At 44.6% G+C, this 16,821-nt stretch overlaps 1 protein-coding gene across 2 annotated transcripts in view; it reads left to right on the plus strand.

The window, feature by feature from the left end:
- DNAH10 (dynein axonemal heavy chain 10) overlaps window positions 1–16,821 on the plus strand; it is a 132,522-nt gene that overhangs the window by 67,172 nt on the left and 48,529 nt on the right. Inside the window, exons 36-45 of one of the 2 annotated variants that reach the window (XM_041729521.1) lie at window positions 1,214–1,360; window positions 1,934–2,125; window positions 3,744–3,862; window positions 5,917–6,075; window positions 7,112–7,247; window positions 8,522–8,644; window positions 9,898–10,032; window positions 10,340–10,556; window positions 13,835–13,954; window positions 15,145–15,290. In XM_041729521.1, the coding sequence (XP_041585455.1) occupies window positions 1,214–1,360; window positions 1,934–2,125; window positions 3,744–3,862; window positions 5,917–6,075; window positions 7,112–7,247; window positions 8,522–8,644; window positions 9,898–10,032; window positions 10,340–10,556; window positions 13,835–13,954; window positions 15,145–15,290 (1,494 nt within the window). The remainder of the gene's footprint in view (window positions 1–1,213; window positions 1,361–1,933; window positions 2,126–3,743; window positions 3,863–5,916; window positions 6,076–7,111; window positions 7,248–8,521; window positions 8,645–9,897; window positions 10,033–10,339; window positions 10,557–13,834; window positions 13,955–15,144; window positions 15,291–16,821) is intronic. The other variant, XM_041729520.1, reaches the window with a different exon arrangement.

Genomic DNA, 16,821 nt, shown 5'->3' on the forward strand with positions numbered 1-16,821 from the left:
TATGTTTGTTTGTATATAGTTCTAGAACATTTTGTTGTATGTGTGGCATAGCCAGTGCCACAATCAGGATATAGAACTGGGCCATCACCACAAAGAAACTCCTTCCTGTCATCCCCTGGTAACACACCCTCTCCTTGGCCCTAACTCCCAGCAACCACCTCTCATTCTCTAACATGACAGTTGGTCACTTCAAGAATGTTCTGCACTTGGAATCCATACATATGTAACCCTCTGAAATGGACTTCTTTCACTTAGCCTCATACCTTGAGAATATGTGGCTTTAAAACACACACAGACACACACAAAATCTCCTTTATCATATTTTAAAATATGTATAAAAAGTATGCACCTATGTTTTCCCAGAAGGTTGTGAAAAGTATATTTAAATAGCAAGTGCTTTCAACACAAAGGGTTGTGAGGTCTCTTTTCTGTAATTTTTTAAAAAGGCTCTTGCTGCTTGCATGTTGTCTGGTTTTTAAACAGGAGTGGTGGGATCTCTGGTTCTTAGTCCTCATGCCATCCTTAGGGAGCAGCAGGCTTTGAATCATTGATGTAGTCGTCAAGATCAGTGGCTACATCAGTAGTCTGTGAGTGGCTGACTCATCTTGAAAAATGAGTTACAGGAGAAGCTTTTTTAATTTAAAGATTTTATTTATTTATTTGAGAGAGACAGAGATTGAGAATGAGAGAGCAAGAGAGAGGGAGAGAGAGAGGGAGAGGGAGAGCGAGAGCGAGCAGGAGTTGCAGGGGCAGGGCAGAGGGAAAAGGAGAAGCAAACTCTCTGCTCTATCTCAGGACCCTGAGATCATGACCAAAGGCCGATGCTTCCCCGACTGAGCCATTCAGATTCCCCCAGGAGAAGATTTAACATGTTCAGGTCTAAATAAGAAGGAGGCATATTTTTGGAGTGTGGGTGCTATGATTTAAAAAGTGGGATGCGTTTTATTCTTAGGCTAAGGCAGTGAAGATCATCCTCAGCTTTCAAAGACAGTCCTCAAATTTTAGCAAGACTGGCATTCTTTGAAATTAGTTCCTAATTTGTCGTCATTGAAAACAAAGGACCCATCCTGGTGTTTCTCTTAGAGGCAAGGGTCTGCTTGTTTATAGAGCAGTTCCATTGAACAATTTTATGTCCATTTTCTTTGTAGAATGACGTCCTGTTGCTTTTAGGTCATTTTCTTTCCTTGTTTTTCATTATCTTTGATCACAAAAGACACTGTCCAAAAAGATGACTGTCCTGTATAAGTTGGCCCGGGAGCAGCTCTCCAAGCAACATCACTATGATTTTGGACTGAGAGCCCTGAAATCCGTGTTGGTAATGGCTGGAGAACTGAAGAGAGGCTCTTCTGATCTCAGAGAGGTAGGGGCCATGGACACTGATGTTCTCCAGGTCTTTATCTGGTTCACGTGTACCTAACAAACACTGGGACATGATGATGGACTACAGCATAGTGCTCACAAGAAAGTTTTAGTTTTAGCTGTCACTTCATTTACTTCATTTGGCTGCTGGCCTTAATTGGATCTCTTATTATTTATTAGTAGTATATGCTTTTTTCCCCTAATTTGACTAATTACCATAAGTCAAGTTGAATGTCTTCACAACTCTGATGCTTCAGTGGTAATAATCAATCCATAATTGCAGGATGGTGGGGTGGAGGGATGGGGATAAACCCAGTTCTCAAGAAAGCATAAGAATGATTTTTTTGTTTTTGTTTTTCTGCTTTGCAATAAAAGCACAGAACTCACTCCAAAGCAGACTTCTCAGTGCTGCTCTGTGGGCAACAGGCTCACATGTCTAGAGACTGTACTTTCAATGTTTTATGTCTTACATTTTATATGAAATTTCATTTTATATTTCATTAGAGGATTTCTATACTAGTCCCTGGGTTTTTCGGAAATAATCCTTAAAGACATCTGTTTCGTTCTGCCCCAGGATGTGGTGCTGATGAGGGCCCTTCGAGACATGAATCTGCCCAAGTTCGTATTTGAGGATGTCCCTCTTTTCCTTGGTTTGATTTCTGATCTGTTTCCTGGACTAGACTGCTCGCGTGTTCGCTACCCCAATTTTAATGATGCCGTGGAACAGGTGCTGGAGGAGAATGGCTACATTGTCTTACCTGTCCAGGTAAGAATGGTGCAAAATGTGAAAATGAATTCATAGGCTTCTTCTGGGTTTTTGGTCTTTCCATCTGAAAAAACTAAATGTGGAAAAATACACATAACATTTACCATCTTAACCATTTTTCCCTGATTTTTTTTATTGTGGTAAGGTATACATAACAAATTTTCCATTTTCCCTCATCTTACTCATGTTTAGTATAGTTTATTATATATTGTTACATTTATCTATATTGTTGTGAAACAGATCTCCAGAACCTTTCCATCTTGTAAAACTGACACTCTATCTCCATTAACCAACACCCCCCCACCCCTCCCCCACTTCCTCCCTCCCCCCTCCTGAGGCCTGATGCCCACCTGGCACCCATCCTTCTGCTTTCTGTTCTATAAATCTGGCTCCTCTGGGGACATTATGTAAGTGGAATCTTGCCGTGTTTGTCCTTTTGTGACTGGCTTTTTTCATTTAGTGTGTTTCATAGTTTATCCATGTCATAGCAGGTGTCAGAATCACCTTCCTTTTTAAGGCTGAATAATATTCCACTGTACGTACATACTACCCTCCAGTTGTTTTTGGCATCATGTGATAACTCCAGTATTTTGTTTTGGGGTCCAGCTATCTAATATTCTCTCCCCACCCCACCTTTTTCTTTTTCCAGAGTCACACTTACAAGGAAAATTAAATTAGATGTTATTGATAAAGTGTTGATCATCTGAAGTCTGTAAGGTTGTATATGTTGCCAGAAAGCCATAAATTATGGCCAAAGTGTTCTGCTGAGCGTATAAATGCCTAAAGCTGCACAACCAGGGTGGCCGCCTTTGGTTGGGGTATCTCAGGGTATCAGGCTACCCAGAAGCCTCGAGCTGGGGCAGCACATACTGGTTGCAGATGAGGGTGCTCTCTGCGCCTTTCCTGACTCTGACATTTTCCTCTGGAGGTGGTTGTTTAAAAAGGGAATGTAAAATGGTATAGCAGCTATGAAAAAACAGCCCGGCAGTTCCCCAAGTAGTTAATCATACAGTTACCACATGCCCCAGCAATTCCACTACTATGTATCTACCCGAGAGAAGTGAGAATATATGTCCACGCAAGAACTTCTACACAAATGTTCATAGCACCGTTATTTATAAGAGCCCAAAATAGAATCAATACAAATATTCATCCATGGATGAATAAACCAGATGGGATCTTGCCACACAGAAGAATAGTATTTGGCCACAAAAAAGCATGCAGTCCTGACCCACACTGCAATGTGGATGAACCCTGAAAACATGCGAGTGAGAGTAGCCAGACACAAAGGCCTGCATAGACTGTGTAATTCCATTTACGTCACTCTGTTTCTGTGTGGAGAATGGGGAAATCCATGGAGATAGAAAGCTGATGGGCAGTGCCAGTGTCTGGGGGCAGGGTTGGGAAGAGGTGATTAATGAATGCAGAATTTTTTGGGGAGGATATGGGTGATGAAAATGTTCTAAAATTGAATGGAGTAATTGGTGCACATACTAAAAACCCACTGAATTGCAGACTTGAAATGAGTGAATTGTGTGGAATATGAATTATAGCTCAACAAAGCTGTTTAAAAAAAAAAAAGGTGTGTTTACCCTAGCTACTAATCTTTGCCCCACAGGTGGATAAAGTGGTTCAGATGTTTGAGACCATGTTAACCCGCCACACGACCATGGTGGTGGGGCCCACAGGAGGGGGCAAGTCTGTGGTCATTAATACTCTGTGTCAGGCCCAGACCAAGTAAGTATGACCCTGAGGTAGGGCCTGGTTGCTAGGGTGGTTTCCTGGTATGGTTGTTGGTGGTATCACCAAGTCCCCCTTGGTTTCTCAGTTCCTAGGAAGTTAAATTTGTTTTAAAACACTGCTTTGTTTTTTAAAGATTTTATGTATTTTTTTTTAAATTTTTTATTTATTTATGATAGTCACAGAGAGAGAGAGAGAGGCAGAGACACAGGCGGAGGGAGAAGCAGGCTCCATGCACCGGGAGCCTGATGTGGGATTCGATCCCGGGTCTCCAGGATCGCGCCCTGGGCCAAAGGCAGGCGCCAAACCGCTGCGCCACCCAGGGATCCCAGATTTTATGTATTTATTTAGAGAGAGAGTGGGGGAGGGGCAAAGGGAGAAGGGGAGAGACAATCTCATGCAGACTTGTGCTGAGCATGGACCCTGATATGGGGCTCAATCTCGCGACCCTGAGATCATGACCCTTGCAGAAATCAAGTCAGATGCTTAACCGACTGAGCCACTCAAGTACCCCAGAACTGCATTTTTTTTTTTAATTTGTGAAGGCAAAAAAGTTCATTCATGTTTGAACTGACATATAGCTACCACAAAGAAGACATTTCAATTCAGGGTGGAATCCAGTTAGAAAGGAACACAAAACGTTTTTAATACGTTAGATGCATGGCCATCAATTATTTTCATGACCCAGTCATTTTCAGAATTGCATACAATACAAAAAGAAAGAAGGGAGGGGACCCATTATTCAGGGTGAAATATTCAGTCCTAAATACTGAAATATGAACACATCAGTGTCCTACGGTAGACTCAGAGCATCTCTACTTGTTTCATTGCTGATTTGCTATTTTAGAAGGCAAAACAATGACCCTTTCGTGACTGGGTTTATCTGTGAGAGGAGTATTTCACAAACAACCTTATAAGGATATTTTGAAAATTAATTTGTTAAGTTGTATTTTCTTGGTGTTCAGGTTGCTCCTTCAAAGTAAGTCAGGACACTCATCATTATGCAACACTGTTATAGTATCAGAGTGGCCAGAAACAGAGTGTTATCTCACCAAAGACTTTGTTATCAGCAGCCCAGTGGGAGCAATGCTGCTCCAAGGGAAAGGAATCTCACACTCCAGAATACAGGATATTCTGGAGACTTGTGAACTGTAGTGCCTATCCTTATACTGAAATGGATTTTCTGATTTCTCACTTTTCTCTTAAGCAAGAACTAGATTCCAGAAAGACTTTACTGCATGTTAACAAAAATCTAAATCAAGCTTTATAATCTTTGTGACTTTAATATTTCTAGAGAGTCTATAAAATCTGCTGAGTAAGTGCCTGTCACTTTTTCTTATTTCTTCTTATGTTTCTTATGAGAAAACCAATGGACAGTGGCTTACTGATTTTAAGTGGGTTATGCCTTGGCCATCTTGCCTTTTATTCTTTAATTAATTTATTGTTAAATAATTGATAGAACTATTATATACATATGTGTATACATGCATGCACCATTATTTTATTTACTTATTCAGTTAATCATGAACTGCTGTTTGTGTGAAGTCTGGTTTTCTGCAGATGAATTAATTCCATAGTGTTGCAGGAGTTTGCAGGCATGAAGGGTGGCAAATGCCCTGTCTACACAATTTATAAAGTCAGCAACACAAAGTGGATATCCTGTAAATATGAGGATTGAATATTAGTAGTCCAAGTGTGTTGTCTTGGATAACTATGATCTCTTATATACTAGTTATGAAATATTTACATAAATTGTTGTAGGCATGAATATGTAACTTAGTTTCTCGATGCCCTCAAAAGGCAAAGCAGTGCTTTCAGTTCAGCTGAAAGCACACTTGTGTTGGGGCCACATTTTTGGTGAAACATGGTTTCCTTGCATTTAGTGTAAACCATTAACAGTAAGCAGGAAGCCCACAGGAGAGTTTGTGTGGGTTGCATTTTAAATTCTGGATTGGATCCAAAACATCGAATCCTCACATAGGTGGGGCAGACTGTTTTCCTAATGCATTTAGGCCACCTGGACCACAACTGCAGCCTCTCATTTGATTTAGGCTTGGGCTGATGACAAAGCTGTACATCTTGAATCCCAAAGCTATGAGTGTCATAGAGCTCTATGGCATCCTAGACCCCACCACCCGAGACTGGACAGATGGGGTGCTGTCAAACATTTTCAGGGAGATCAACAAGCCAACGGATAAGAAGGAGCGAAAGTGAGTACCTTTTTGAGTTAGGAGGGAGCCTGGGTTAGTTCATGTTCATTATTTAAATGTTATGGATGAAAAAGACAATGTATAGTATTGAAGTTTCATTAATGGATGCCCACAGAATTAGAGACAGATGTCAAGGGCCCTGTTCACAAAGTGCCAGGTGCAATCTTAGTTCTCTATGTGTTATCTCTGCTCAACTGGGAGGAAATTCTCCCCTCTGTAAGGGCACTTGTCATTGGAGAAGGGCCCACCTGGACAATTCAAGATGCTGTCATCTTAAGATCTTTAAGTACATCAGCAAAACCCTCCCCCCACCCCCCAATAAGGTCATAGTCACAGTTTCTGGATGAACATATCTTTTGGGGGCCACCATTTCAACCCGTTACACATGGGCATATGAAATACTTTCCTTTTCTCCTGACTTTACCATAAGAAAACTTGGTATCAAAACAAGTGATAAAGAGTTGTTGATATTCAGTCTCAGTTTTAAGAAAAGAATGAGATAGACCGTGATACTGTCCATCCCCATGGACAGCTGCTACTGAGCTTCAGCAGATTGTTCCCGTGCAGGAATGCAGGTCTGTGTTGGGAAGATTCCAGTTTCCAAGAGAAGCAAGACATCCAGATTTTTGTGTTGTTTTTAAATTCTTCAATGATGGTGACTGACTCAAACAATTTTTTTAAAGATTTATTTATTTATTTGAGGGAGAGAGAGTGTGAGTAGGGGGAGGAGCAGAGGAAGAGAATCCCCAAGCAGATTCCACACTGAGCACTGAGCCTGAAGTGTGGCCTGATCCCATGACCTGTGAGATCATGACTGGGCAGAAACCCAGAGTTGGACATTTAACTGACCAAACCACCTGGGTGCCCAGACTCAGTTTTTATGTTTGCTTTTTTTCCCATTTGATTTTATGGGTCAAACTTCTGGAACAAGTTGGGTGCTCAGTCTCAGGTCCTTGCTATGAAACCCTGAGAACAAGACATCAACATGAATGGAGAGGTTCCCTACGAAAGCTTGGGTTATTTTTATTTGCTACAGGTATATTTTATTTGATGGGGATGTGGATGCTCTGTGGGTAGAAAACATGAATTCTGTGATGGATGACAACAAGCTGTTGACATTGGCCAATGGGGAGCGCATTCGGCTTCAAGCACACTGTGCTCTGCTCTTTGAGGCAAGTAGTAATGAAAAATAGTTTTAATATGTCTTTCTTTTCAGTAAAAGTTTAAATGTTCATTAAATTGATAATAAATATAGATGACTAAAGAAAACCCAAACAGTGCAGAAGAGTTTTTATGATGACCACAACTCAGTATTCCCCCTACTACTCTTATCCCTCTTTACTGAATTCCAGAGGTAACTATTTTTCACTCTTGAGTTATTCTTCTGATTGTTATCCTGGTGTCTGTAAACAACACACTTAGCATGCTATTCTTTCCTGTCAAGTTTACAAAGTATCTATGCTATAACTGCTATGAAAGTGAGAGTTCATCTCATACCACTAGTTCACTCCCCTCCTCAGAATAATATATTGCTAAATCAGTTGAATCAGTAAAACCGTATTTGCCTTATTATGAATATGGAAATATTTACTGTAGGGCCAGCTAGTATACTGCTATTATGTTTACTTTCTTTTAGAGCCTTTTTTTCTTTTTGGCCTGAAGTTTGTAGTTGCCTTCTTTTTTCTTTCACACTATTTGCCTTTAACTTTTCTTTGTTTTTTATCGTATCCTCTGAACTTGTTTCACAGAAGTGGCCATGAGATTTGCTTTCACTTTGGCTTGATGTCAATGCTGTTTCTAACTTGGCCTGCAAACTTTGTTGATGCATGGGTATTTGTGCATATCATTATGTTATTGGCTGACTGAACTGTCTTTTCTTTTCATAGGGAGATGGATGTGTTAATATTGTTGGTTTAGATGCATACATACTCAAGAACAATGTTTATTTCTTGGTGTTGGAATTTTTTTTTAATTTTTATTTATTTATGATAGTCACAGAGAGAGAGAGAGAGGCAGAGACACAGGCAGAGGGAGAAGCAGGCTCCATGCACCGGGAGCCTGATGTGGGATTCGATCCCGGGTCTCCAGGATCGCGCCCTGGGCCAAAGGCAGGCACCAAACCGCTGTGCCACCCAGGGATCCCGGTGTTGGAATTTTGAATAAGTTATTTTCTCCCCTAGAGTTTTCTATTTTTGTCAAATATTCTAAATCATATTAATTTTCACATTAATTTATAGTAAAAGAAAACTTTAAAAGGTACTATATCAGAAATGTATTATCTTTCCATCATAAACCTGTGTTCAATCAGAAGCCTCATGAAGGCTGTTAATCTAGGAACGACGTGGATTTTATGCAGTTATAAAAATTTGCACAAAGCAAAGGCTTTTAAACATGTAGTCCAGTTGTCTATAGCCATAGACATGACTGATTTTTTTTTTTTCTCCAGGTTGGTGATTTACAGTATGCCTCTCCTGCAACTGTGTCTCGATGTGGAATGGTGTATGTGGATCCTAAAAACTTGAAATATCAACCATTCTGGAAAAAATGGGTTAATGAAATACAAAACAAGGTGAAAATTATTTCTAAAATGAACTTAAAAGTTATTAGTACTTGTGGCTAGTTGGATAAACATAATCCAAAGGGTTGTTTGTAGTTAAAGCCATGACCTTGACCTTGATCTACCTATGATCTTAAGTACTTAATGTTTCATCAATAAATTGGATGAAAACATGGAAGACACATTTTCTAGATTTCTAAAAATTCCATAACTCGTAGGATAGGTAATGATTTCGATAGTTTAGATCAGAATTTCTTCTGTAAAGAGATAGAGAGTAAACATTTTAAGCTTTGTGGGCCATATGGTTTCTTTTGTAACTACTCAACTATGGCATTGTGGCAGTAAAGCAGCCACTGTATGTGATTGGGCATATCTATGTACCAATAAAACTTTACAAAAAAAAAAATCTAGTGATGGGTCAGATTTGGCTTGTGGGTTGTTGTTGGCAACTCCTGGTCCAGGCAAGCCCAGCTACTGAGAGATTTGTCTTTAGAGGGGCTCAGCTTTTGCTTAATTGGATGAATGCTGTGTGTGAAGGACTTAGCTTGTCATGTAATTGAGTTCTGATGGTTTTAGTTGATCTCAAACCATGTCATGTGTCACATGGCTGCTAAAGTATGTATTGTCATAACAAAAAGGCTTCATTAAAAAGTGCAGAGATAGGTATGATAGTCATGTGAAGGCTGTGGCTTGACCACACCCAGGATACCATGACCACATTCTCAAAGTGACACAAGTGGTTTGGGCGTATCACCAGAAGGACCACGAGGCTGATGGTAAATTGGAAATTGGGACATAATTATCCCAGAGAAGAGAAGACCAAGGGAAACATGATAGGACCATTGGAGCCATTGTTGTAAGGGAGAGTGTCTAAGGCCCACCCAATCTCTGGTGGTCCTCAATGCCTTGATAGGGATAGAGGCCTTCCATGGCTTTGGACTCTTTGCAAGATGACTGTGGCCATGTAACTTGACCTCAAAGATAATCAGCCCCATTTCTGCCAAATGGGAGCTATCCTCCCTCCCCCCCTCCCGGGTGGTGGGGTAGACTCTATGGCAGTGAAATAAAATGCTTCATGACAAAAGTGCACTGTAGAGGACCAATCTCTCTACAAATATAAGACACTGTTATCAGGGTTATTTGCCTGCCAGATTTATTCATCAAAAGACCTTACTCATCCCTTTTTTGTCAAGGTCAGCTTTCCACTAACTTCTATTTAAATAAAGGAATCCTTGAAAATGCATTGGAATTCTGCTCTTTTACAGGCAGAGCATGGCAATTTGGAGACTCTCTTTGAGAAATATGTGCCCTCTCTCATGGATATGATAGTGGAAGGGATAGTGGATGGAAGACAAGGCGAGAAGCTGAAGACAATTGTCCCTCAGACAGATCTAAATATGGTGAGAAATTATCTCTGTCAGCAATGAGAAATTCTTCCTTAAAGGTGGACCCACAGTCCAAGGGAAACAGAGATGCCAGAGGGATAAGTTGTAACATTGTAGGTTACTGTCAAGAAAGACACAGCACTTCCTGTGATGACCCTGTGCAGGACAAGATGACAGGCTCTATCTGACTGAACCAATATGGTGGGTTCGTAAGCTTCCATCACTCTGGGACCTGCTATCCCAAGATGTATGACCAGAACTGACCCTGGGCTGGCAGGGGAGTGGAATATATGGGCTCATCAGGGATTTTCCTGTGCACTAGGTAACCCAGTTAACCAAGATGTTGGATGCACTACTAGAAGGAGAAATAGAAGATCCTGACCTTTTGGAGTGCTATTTCTTAGAGGCTCTGTACTGTTCTCTGGGTGCTTCTCTGCTCGAGGATGGAAGGATTAAATTTGATGAATGTATTAAACGTCTTGCTTCTTTGCCTTCTGCTGATATGGAAGGGGAATGGGCCAACCCTGGGGAATTACCAGGTAAGAACTGAGTGTCACCTGCTTTTCCCACTCAGAGTGCTTTTGGGGAGGATTTTAGAAGACGCGATCTTGCTTTTCCACGTGTATGCCTGTGTGGGTTTTCCAGCTCCTTTGTTTCTGTAGACAATGGGCAGTGCCCCTGGTGTGTCCTCAGAAGTTCCAGTGTGTGAACTGCTGTAGCAGAAGCCCCAGTGGCTTTTCATGTTGAGTCTAAACCATTTCCCCCCTGAGACTTAGGCATTTGATTTCCTCCCTCCGTTTAAGTTTTTATATTTTTTCACACATGATTCCTTTGATAGCTCAGTTGGTAGAGCACAGGAATATAAAATTTTTCACACTGTGCATGATTTTGAGTTTCTTTTCCACCTATTTTTTTAAACCACCTCTCTAAATTTCCACAATTTAATTCACCTGCAGTATTCCTGAGTATTTGCACAGTAGGCGATCAAGTGTGGATCTGTGGTCATTCTTAGGAGATCATCATATTAAGGTTTTAAGTTTGTGTGTGAAAAAAACACATGCTCCAAGAGCTATATTCAGTGAAAATGTGCCTTTTTTCAAGAACTCTATGTAACAGCAGGATCTGTCTTTGTTTCCTGATGATGTTTGAATATGACTTGGCAAGTAGACATCTTTCCAAGTCATATTCTATCATCATTACCTGGGGTGTTCTTTTCAAAGTGCAAAGTAAAATGGCCTCAGGTCTTTCTAATGGAGCATGTTGAGCAAGTAAAAGATGTTTTACAAGTCCCTGCTCTTTTGGGTGGCAGTTGGCTTATGCTTTTCCAGCGCGGCATGCCTCCTTCGGGTGAGTGCTTCCCAACTGTGCATGCCATGCTGGCTTTGTTTGGCTGTCATCAATGACCCCCCCCCCCACCTCGGGGCCCCTGGTGTGCTCTAGTTCTGGGCACTCGAATGGCTCAGTAAACATCTTATTTCCAGATGCCTTCTGCACTCAACTCCAGCAATGGGTCCCTTGACCTCAGGCTAGCTCTGAACACCCAGTGCTGTTTTATGTCAGCATCATCAATGTGCTGCTGGTCAGCCTCTGTGACTCTGGCTGTACCTGTTTGTACTGGCCTTGTGGGGACCACCACCCACCTCTCTTCCTGTCTCCTCTGTAACCCGACCCTGTGCTCCTTGCTTTCCTTTGCAGTTGGCTTGTCACTTCACCCTCTCTTGCTCCAACCCGTGGCCCCCTTGCCCTGTTGTCCTTTGTTAAATGCCTGTGAGGAGCTCTGAGTCTGTCTTCTGCGCCTCTCTGGGGCTGAGTGACACTGAGAAAACCACGAATTCAGACCGCGCCTCCGTGAATGCAGATATGGAAGAGAGAAAGAGGAATGAGCGAGGCAGTGTTGTGTGAGAGGTGCTGCCTCACAAGGCTGTGTCCTTTGGATGTTTATGTGTCCAGCTGTATTTTTAATGAGCTACTGGCTCCTCACAGGCAGCGTATCATTTTCCTCCCCAGACCTCCACCCGACCCTCTGCAGAAGATCCTTCTTCTTGATTCAACAGGAAGAATAGAAGGCATCATACAGGGTTTTCCTGCCCACAGACGGGCCCGCCCGTTGCTCAGGTGCCCACTTCCTTGCTGGGCTCCTCTTGGGTGGGCTCTCCTGTCTCTCCCTTGCTGACCCCATACCAGCAGCTTTTGGACCTGCTTGGGTGAAATCTTCTCAATTTTGTCTCCTTCCAGAGGTGTCTCTCTGCCTCTTTCCTTTTAAGGCCACACATCCTTGAAAGGTTGGCTGCCAGCTGTGTCCTCTCATCCCACCCACTCCTCAGCCTGCAGCCACGCACAGGCTCCCTGCCCAACAGCTGGAAGGTGCCTCCAGCAAGCGCACCCCCTGGCCTCCCCGCCGGAACCCACAGGCCTTCTTGTCCTCACTGTCCTGGCCTTGCCCAGTGTCCAATGAGGCTGACCACTCCCTGTCCTCCTGAAATGTTCTTCCTCAGCCCCGTGGCTGCTCCTGCCCCATCCCCTCCTCTGCCCCTTCCTCACATCTTCGAGCCTCCTTTTGTGCTTTGAGTCCTCGTAGAGCCTAGGCCACCTGCTCACAGCTCCTGCCTGCCTGTCTCCTTCCCTTCTGCTCCTTCTCCTGGTGCCCTAGCTCAGTTCTATTGAAATCTGTCAGTCTGTCTATCTATCCATCATCATCATCATCTCTATCAATCACCTGTCTGTCTGTCTCTCTGCCTTGCACATCAGTGACCTTGATACTTTCTCCTCCCAAACCTGACATTTCAGTCTGACGACCCCGCGCCCACCACTCTGGTGAGGTGCTCCTGTCACTTCTGCATCAGGCAAGGCAGAAGCCTCAGAACAGATCTCCCAGTCTCTCCTTACCTCCTCCTGCGCGTTTTCCTTTAGGGTCACACTGGTCTTTGCACATGCAGATCTGGCCACGTCTACCCCTGGAGGCTAATGTGGGTGACTCCCCGGTACCTGGAAGGTGGAGAGCCAGCACCTGAAATGGTCTGCCGGGCTCTTCATGCAACAGTCCCACAGCCCTTTGGGCTTTTCCTCATCTGCCTGCTCTGAGCATGACCCACTTACTCCCTCCTGTTCTTCCAGCCACCCGCCATGCTCTCTTCTCCCTCAGACAGAGTCTCCTGGAGGCCCCCACTTCTTCTGGCTTGGGAATGCCCAGTCTTTCGGGTCTCAGATGAGATGACTTTTCCTCTGGGAAGGCTTCCTCCCAGTGATAGCTGCAGAGGTTGGCATTGCTGAGGCCTGTGGGTGGCAGTCTGTCTGGGAGGAGGGGCATGAGGGAGCTTCCTTAGAGCTGAGTTTGTGTATCACCCCTGTGATTGGTGAGGGATGTGTGCATGGGTCACAGAGGGACATGTGTGCGGGGGAGGCCCAAGGTGCCCTCCCTGTGGCACCCGATGCCTCTCAGACCTCTTCTCTGCCCCATCCTAGTTAGATGCCCTCACGGGGTGCCCAGTGCACCTGTTCTTGCCCTGTAGCAGATCGTAGCACTCCACATTGAAATTGCCTATTAACTTGCCCCCATCTTTCCTACCCTCCCGCTTCCCCCCTCTCTGGCCCACCAACACCTGTAAGCCTAGGAACCACCTAGCATCTGCCTCCCCCTCATGTTCCCAGGGAAGGGACTCCATGCTTCTCTGTCCAGTGGGCAGGAGTGTTCATTCAAAGTACTCAGTTAAGTTGCTGTCCAGGGAATAAGTAGCATTAGTCCATCTCCATGTGCTGGAGCTAATTCTGTAGTTCCATGTCTATGACGAAAGTGAAGTTAGACCATTATTCCCTGCAGGTCACCTCCCAACCTTGTATGACTTTCATTTTGATTCCACACGGAAACAATGGATACCATGGAACAAACTGATTCCTGAATATATTCACAGCCAGGAGAGGAAATTTATTGACATCCTGGGTAAGTGAGAACTGAACCTCCATACTTGGTTTAACAGTGGAGGGTTCTCGTTCCATGAGGAAGTAAGACAGACCTGGTGGGCTCTGTGGCACCCTGAGTCCCACCCAGAGAGCTGCTTTGGAGAAACTGAAAAGAACAAGCCATGGGCCTTGCCAAGAAACTGGCATTCCTGATTCTGTTTCTGTGCTACTGGCTCTGAGCATCTGCAGATGTGTGTGACTCTCAGCTGCCACCTGACAGGTGGGGTGGTGGTAGAACGGGCTGCCCTGCCTCCCCTCACAGTCCCCTGGCAGCTGGCTGGCCAGGGGAAGGAACCAAGGAAGAGAGAAAGAGGAATGAGCGAGGCAGTATTGTGTGAGAGGTGCTGCCTCACAAGGCTGTGTCCCTTGGATGTTTATGTGTCCAACTGTATTTTTAATGTACTCCTCTGGCTATTTAGAGAATAGTGGCACACGGCTGGTGTGGGTTCTGGTCGGATGAGATGTACTCATTTCCTCAGGAACCAGTCAGGATTAAAAACGACCAGTGTAGGAGTGAGCTGGACCTGGCTTCGTGGTTTCATTCTCTCTTTAGAGGAAGTCGTCGGGCAGGAAACCAAACCCTGGAGGGATGTGGCTGATGTTAGCAATGGGGAAACGGAGTTTTTAATATCCTGACTATAAATCAGAATTGGATATTAAAAACAGTTTGGGTGCTCTAAATCTAGACTATGGCAGGGATTCCACAGCTGTAGAAATGTGTCAGACTCACCAGATTAGACCCTTAAAATGGGTGAATTTCATGACATATAAGGTATACCTTGTAGAGCTATTAAAAATAACAGTTAGGAGGTGCCTGGGTGGCTCAGTTGGTTAAGCATCTGCCTTTGGCTCAAGTCGTGATCCCAGGGTCCTGGGGTTGAGCCCCATGTTGGGTTCCCTGCTCAGCGGGGAGTCTGCTTCTCCCTCTCCCTCTGCCCCTCCCCTCTGCTCTCTCAAATAAGTAAATAAAATAAAAAAAATTAAAAATAACGGTTGTGGTAAGGAGGTTCTCCTAAGAAGACTGCACCCATCCATGCATTTTCAAGGCCATGTCTTGGGTTTTTGCTGATGCTTTTTATGAGATGTTTGGGATTCCGTGAAGCTCCAAGTTCATACCTGCTCACCCTGTGGCATTTCTATGATGCTCCTGTGCTTTATCATATTCCTTAGTTCATACGGTGGATACGACACGTATTACCTGGGTGCTGGAAGAAATGGTCAAGATCAGGCAACCTATTCTCTTGGTCGGTGAATCTGGCACCTCCAAGACAGCCACCATCCAGAACTTCCTCAAAAATCTGAATGAAGACATCACCGTAAGTCACTGTGCTTGTCCATTGCCTGCTGCTGCATAGCAAACGGCTCCAAGGCATAGCAGCTCAGCACCACAGATGCTGCACACCTCCCCCTTCCCGCAGGCCGGGAATCCGTGAGTGGCTCGGCCGGGTGGCTCTAGCTTAGGCCCTCTGCGGAGCAGCTGGCCAGCAGTCGGCTGGGGCTGCGGGCATCTGAAGGCCTGATGGGGGTCCCTTGCAGATGCCCACCGGTGTAGGCCCCCCACACTCTATCGAGGTGATTCACAGGGGTTCCTGGGTAACCTGTGCAACATGGCAGAAGTGAAGGCAGAGGATGTCCCAAGTCATCAAGGGTGGTGTTGCATCTTATTGACTCTCTGCCTTGGACATTCACTCTGGCAGATGCCAGCTGCCACGCAAAAGGTCACCCAGCAGCCCTGGGAGGGGTCAGTGCAGGGGGAGCCAAGAACTGCCACCTTGGGGGAGGTGTTAGAGGCTGGCTGTCATGTTACTCATCTCTGGTTTGTGACTTTGAAAACCGGAAGGTTTTTCCTTCCTTCCTCCATCTCTGCGTTAAATGTGGGAGCGTCTGACATAGGTCAGACGCTGGCTAGCCAGGTGCCATGGAGGCAGACAGCAGTGACCCTGCAGTCAGGTCTGGAGGGACTCGCAGTCAGTGGGGCAAACTTGAAAATGAACCCGTGAAACATGACAGTGCAGAGTGAGCCAGGGCTCCAGATTAGGAGGGACCACGTCAGTGCTCCTCTCTGTACTCAGAGTTGCCCCACGCAGGCCACCTGCTCATCATTTCAACTGTTCTGGCCTAAAACAATTTTTATTTAGTATTTTAATAACTGAGAAAAGACTCATGTCTCTTCCAGGAAGCTGCCTGTGGTTCTCACGATATCCAGGTATACTTGACCCAAATCCACTCACTGGCCCAGCGCTAGTTTTTGTTAATATCCATTCATCATTTAAGTTTCCAGTTCCTGTTTTGGCCTTCTGGAACTTCCAAGGGGAGCGAAGTTTCCTGCGGCTTTCCTCCCTGACTTTCATACTTAGCTTGTTGCCCGGAAACCACGTGGTCCTCTGGGGCAGGGAGTGGTCAGCCAAGCTTGGGCATAGGCATCACGTGAGGGATGTACACAGGACTGGGCCAGACTGCCTGCAAGTGGTTGAGCCCACTCACACGCTGGCGCGTGGAAACATGGTATATTTAGCTTTAAGGATGTCATCCCAGAGGGTGCAGAGGGATGTTTACCACCAGAGGGACCTGCAAGTTTGTGGGGTCAGGCAAACAACAGTGATGTTCAGAAACCCCCACTGTGATGTCCTTCCACTGGGACTCAGCAGCTGGTGCTTATCCCCCCAACAGGCACATTTGAGCATATTCGTTATAATGAGATGCACATTCACCTTCGACATGTTGGGCTCCTGTGCAGCTGCACCAGTGAGCCCCTTAGAAGGCAGTGTTAGCCACGGTGGTGGTTCTTAAGGGTGGTCCCTAAGCCAGCAGTATTGCCTGAAAATTTGCTTATACTACTCTAGACCT

This window comes from Vulpes lagopus, chromosome 14, assembly GCF_018345385.1.
Source record: "Vulpes lagopus strain Blue_001 chromosome 14, ASM1834538v1, whole genome shotgun sequence".
NCBI lineage: Eukaryota > Metazoa > Chordata > Mammalia > Carnivora > Canidae > Vulpes > Vulpes lagopus.